Here is a 4846-nt window from a genome sequence, read left to right on the forward strand (position 1 = left end):
CAGAAAATCTTTTACAAAAAAGCAGCAGATAAAAACCTTTAGGATGTTTTTTTTTATTTAAAAGGGATTCCTTCAGGAGAAAAAGAACACATTTTTTTAATAAATAATTGATAATTTTCTTCTTAAATCCCATAAAGCCACTAAAATAATCATAATTATTCCTGATCTGACTCCAAAACCACAGCAGGATAAGGAAAGCTCGCCTGAAGGTGAAATGAGGTACACGCAGTCAACCTTCATCAAGGCTTCTGCTGGCACAAAAACATTCAAACAGGTTTTCCTTAAATTGCGTTTCTCAGAAATCTCCGTCCCGATGACTAAATCGCCTAAGGCTACAGACCAATGAGCAATTTCTGAGGGAAGATGTAAGCAAAATTCTTCGGAAACGCTTAAAGAAACAGGAAACAAAGGCAGGAGAACCATGGGAGTTGATGAATGGATAACAATAACTTATCCATTACCGACCTAAAGAGGTCATTCACATCAGTGTGATCGAGGAAAGAATTTCTGTGGCCTGAGCTGAACCATAAGGAGAGCTCAGCCTGACCCTGGATGTCCTTGATAACCAATGACAAGATGCTGATTATTAACCGACTCTCCTAAATCCAGGAAAAGATGCTTTTAAAGATGAGCCTTTCTCGTCCCAAGAATAACATCCTAACCTTGAAATATTGAAACACCAGAGCAGTTTGTTGTCCTCAGATGCTTGGAGCATCTTCACCATGCTTTCAAAAGAGCACGTTCCTCTTGACATGTCACATTTTTCCAGAGAAATTTCCCCTTGGGAAGCAGTCACATGCAGACAGATATATGCTCAGCCTTGGATGTTTCAAATCACACTCACAATGCTGATTGCAACAAATGATTGGATAAAAAATGTTGAGTTGATAGATAAGAGGATGAAAAAAAACACACTTCCTACTAAGTTTTATCAATATTGAGTCATTTATTCTAAAGATAATCAAGCAGGTTATTCATGTTACAAAGCTTCACGTTTCTCAGATTTGGTTTATTTGACTGTTAAAGACAATTTACTCAACAGTTCAATAATAAAAAAAGAACTTATCCAGCTATTAGGTTTATGTAAAAGAAGAAAAAAAGATCTATCCATTCATTTCCAGAAGATTTATTTGTTGTCAAGAATAAGAAAATTAACTCCATAAACAAGGTTGTTTTTGGTCAAGAGAAATGTTTAACCAACATTAATAAATGGTAACAATGAGTGTAAACTTACTACCAAATGGCATTTATTTGCATGATATATTACTTTTTTTGATTGATAGGTTTTTGGACCCATGGATGGAGGGAACTTACTTTGTTCCGCCCAATTATCATAAACTTTAGTAAATTCCACTTTACAGAGAAACTGTTTGCAACAATTTTAGAAATATTAAATAGACATTCATGATACATATTTCAATATAACCCTAAATAAAAAAAGAATAATTAAAACATTATGTTTCCATGTAGGGCAAATTCTATTTAGGAGGAGCTGCAATTCTAGGTTTTGCCTGTAGGGGCAGCAAAGTGCCAAAAGATTGCTGGAGAGTAAAAGTAAGAAGCAGAAGAAGTAAATCAACTAAAAAGTACAAAATTAATGGTATCAAGACTTTTATCATAGAATGTATTTTTTAACTTTAACCAATGACCCAGTCGGTCCACATACTTCCATGTGGCTCCAATGCAGTGATTCAATATTTGAACAAAAATTGAACTTTAAATAGAAGTTTTGTGTATTTTCAACTCTTCTGTATCAAAAATAACAACAAAAAGGGGGCAGGAATATTTTTTTCATAAACTAAATAAATTTGTTCTCTTCACATTTTATCAGTGACCCAACTAACTAAAGTTTATGAGTGGAAATTTGAGCCTTTTTAACACAATCCTGTACTTTTTTTTAGTCTGCTTCCCAAAATCATCCACAGATATGACGTTTTTTTAATAACGTTTTCATATGTTGATCTCAGACTCACAAAATAATCTTTCGAATAAAAGATTATCTGACAAATCATCAATCGGGGAAGATTCACATATTATCAGGAGCATCTGGTACAGTATAGCCACATGTCAGTGTTTTTACTGAGAAAGTGGGTCAGGCTGCAGAGCTCCATACACTGAATCACATGCTTCCACATGGCTGACCCTTACAGTCATCACAGCGTTTCATTCTAGTCATTCCCCATCAGAGATGCATTTGTAATCATTTCTAAACACAATTTTGACCTTTATTTAAATATTAATAACAGAAAAACAAATATTCTATATGTAAACATCCACAAAACTCATGAATATTATCCGGATTTGGTAAATTTGGTCATTTTGGCTTCTAAAAATGTGAATAAATACATTTGATGGTCATAAAAAATGATTTTTCTGGTCTAATAAATTGATATTTTGAATAACACCAGCCAGATGACCGAACTTTAGGCTGCTGGTGAGAAAACAGATACTATTAAGTCACAATTTTAAGTCAACTTAACTTTTTTTATTTCTTTGGGGGAAAGTAAACATCATATCACAACTGAATGAATTTTAAAGCATTTTTTTCGCAAATAATATTTAAGACTTTAAGCATCAGTCATCCTTCAAAGCTTCAAATGGTCCCAACAATAGACAGTGAGACACACAACATTCACTTCTTCACATGGTCATTGTAAGGAGGGGAAAATTTCACTTTGTTGAAGATAAAATAGAATTCAACTATGAAGAAATATCAGTCACAAAAAAGTTGGAAAAAAGTCCTTTCAGACTGTTTAATATAATGAAACAACTTTTTTTTTTTTTTAATTGCATAGAATACAGTTTAAACGTAAAAGCTTAAATCCAGTGCGTACCAAGAAGTTTTAAAACAGCAAAGCTTCAAAGTACAAAAACCTTTAAGTCCAGAGCCAGCATGGATGACATTAAACCTAAAACCTCCCATTAAAGAAACAAAAACACAAGTAAAAGACCAGAAAAACAAGAGCAAAAATGACCCGTAAACAGCAGCTTCAGCACTCAGAGGCACGTCAGTGTGAGCACATGCAGTCACAACCTGCTATGTCCTTTCATAGTGGAGTCACTACGTATTGGCTCAGAAGTGGCGCCGTCCCTGACTGCGCCTGAAGTGGACAGAAATCTGGAGAAGAGGAATGAAAGTTAGCATCTAAGGAGCTGTGATGTGCTAAAAGACGATGATACTGAAAAGGAAAACAAAACACCTTGGGGGATTCTGGACTGCCGAAAGGCGAGAGTTCCTGTGAATTCTCTTTGTCGGAGGACGTGTTGTGGCGATGTTGTGCAAATTTCCGTTTGAGCGCCTCTGCGATGAGAGCTGCCGGGTCACTCAGCACGGCGGCTCCTCCCTTGCTGTGCCTCCTCCTGACCGGCGTTCCTCCTGGTGATCTAAAGATGAGGAATGAGCTTCAGTTGTTGCATATTTTTCACAGAAAAAAATCTGCAGCTTCGTATTTACCTCTGTACGGAACGCAGTTTGACTTGATTTAAGTTCTTTAGAACATCCATCATGGAGGGCATCGCTTTGTTTTCAGAGTTCTGAGGCTGCAGCTGACCGTTAGCAGTTTTGTTCTTCCTGTTTTGCCTGATCAACTCAATAACATCCAGTGTGTCAGTGGAGGAGCTCAGGCAAGGGGGAGGAGGTGGAGGAGGAGGAGGAGGGGGAGCAGAACGAGGAGTAGAAGTGAGAGCTGGAAGCGGCGGAGGGGACGTCAGAGGCACTAGTGGGGCATTCTGGGACTCTGAAACAAATGTATTTTAATTTATATGCATATTCAATAAAAGACAATTAAAATCCACAAATATTTAATCTACCTGCTGCTGGGGGGGCGGTAACAATCATGGCTATCTGAGCCCGCAGTTTGAGCAGTTCGCTCTCCAGTGCCGAGATCTTCTTCAGTGTTTCTGGATCGGCTGGACGTCCAGCAGAACTTTGTCTTTTCTGAACAATATTCACATTTGGCTTTGAGTCATTCTGGTTTTGACTTATGCCAGATTGCTTCTTTGGCGGTAAATGCATCCTAGAAAAGGCACACACAGACCATATTGTTGTGATTTTTTTTTCTTCTTTAACGTTTTTGTTATTTGTTTTTTACTTACCTAGTTTTGGCAAAACTGTCCCCCTTGTCCTCAATTACCCAAATGATGTCAGCCAATGAGGGGATGGCTGGTGTGTCCACTGTAGCGTCCGCATACTCATGCGGCATGTTAGCAACCAGGGGAATCTGAGACAAAACAGGAATATTTTATACTCATGCTACAAAAACACATCATGAAATCTCAAACAGAAAATTGATTTAATATAGTACCAAGAAACCAAAATGTATAAAAAGGTTAATAAAATGAAATGACAAAGTGCTTTTGTCCTGGTTTCTTATTTGTTTGAATGCTTGTAACTTAAAAAAAAAAAATCAGATAAACTAAAAAGTATATATTAGACAAAAATACTTTCAATTTAAAGTAATTCAGAAACAACCAATAAGCAAAATGTACTTCATTAAGCCATTACTCAATCTTTAAGACTCCAGCAAACCACTAAAACTATGGACCACATCTATGAAGAAAAAAAACGTGAAACTGAACTAAATATTTCTAGAAATTACCAACATTATCCCAAGAGTACTGCAAGAACTCGGTTTAAAACTCACTAAAGACCCTCAAGCATCTAGAGCTGCATGACTGACCTGCTCAGTTAAGGTCAGAGTTCACGACTCTGTCCTAAGAAAGACGTTGGACAAAAATGACCAGAGCTCCAAGATAAAAACTGCACAGCAAAAAGATCCCCAAGACTTTTGGGGAAATATTTTATTAAACACATTGGTGGTAGTATGATAGTTTGGGGCTAAAGCAT

At 36.8% G+C, this 4846-nt stretch overlaps 1 protein-coding gene across 1 annotated transcript in view; it reads right to left on the reverse strand.

Moving 5' to 3' along the window:
* Positions 1 to 2725: 2725 nt before the first annotated feature.
* The window catches only part of mtfr2 (mitochondrial fission regulator 2), a 4100-nt gene continuing 1979 nt past the window's right edge, over positions 2726 to 4846 (reverse strand). The window contains exons 4-8 of the mRNA XM_024290477.2: positions 4096 to 4220; positions 3811 to 4016; positions 3455 to 3737; positions 3201 to 3384; positions 2726 to 3118 (exon numbers count right to left, since the gene is read on the reverse strand). Of these exons, the coding sequence (XP_024146245.1) occupies positions 3074 to 3118; positions 3201 to 3384; positions 3455 to 3737; positions 3811 to 4016; positions 4096 to 4220 (843 nt within the window). The 3' untranslated portion in view covers positions 2726 to 3073. The remainder of the gene's footprint in view (positions 3119 to 3200; positions 3385 to 3454; positions 3738 to 3810; positions 4017 to 4095; positions 4221 to 4846) is intronic.

The sequence above is a fragment of the Oryzias melastigma genome, linkage group LG24, assembly GCF_002922805.2.
Source record: "Oryzias melastigma strain HK-1 linkage group LG24, ASM292280v2, whole genome shotgun sequence".
NCBI classification, from domain to species: domain Eukaryota; kingdom Metazoa; phylum Chordata; class Actinopteri; order Beloniformes; family Adrianichthyidae; genus Oryzias; species Oryzias melastigma.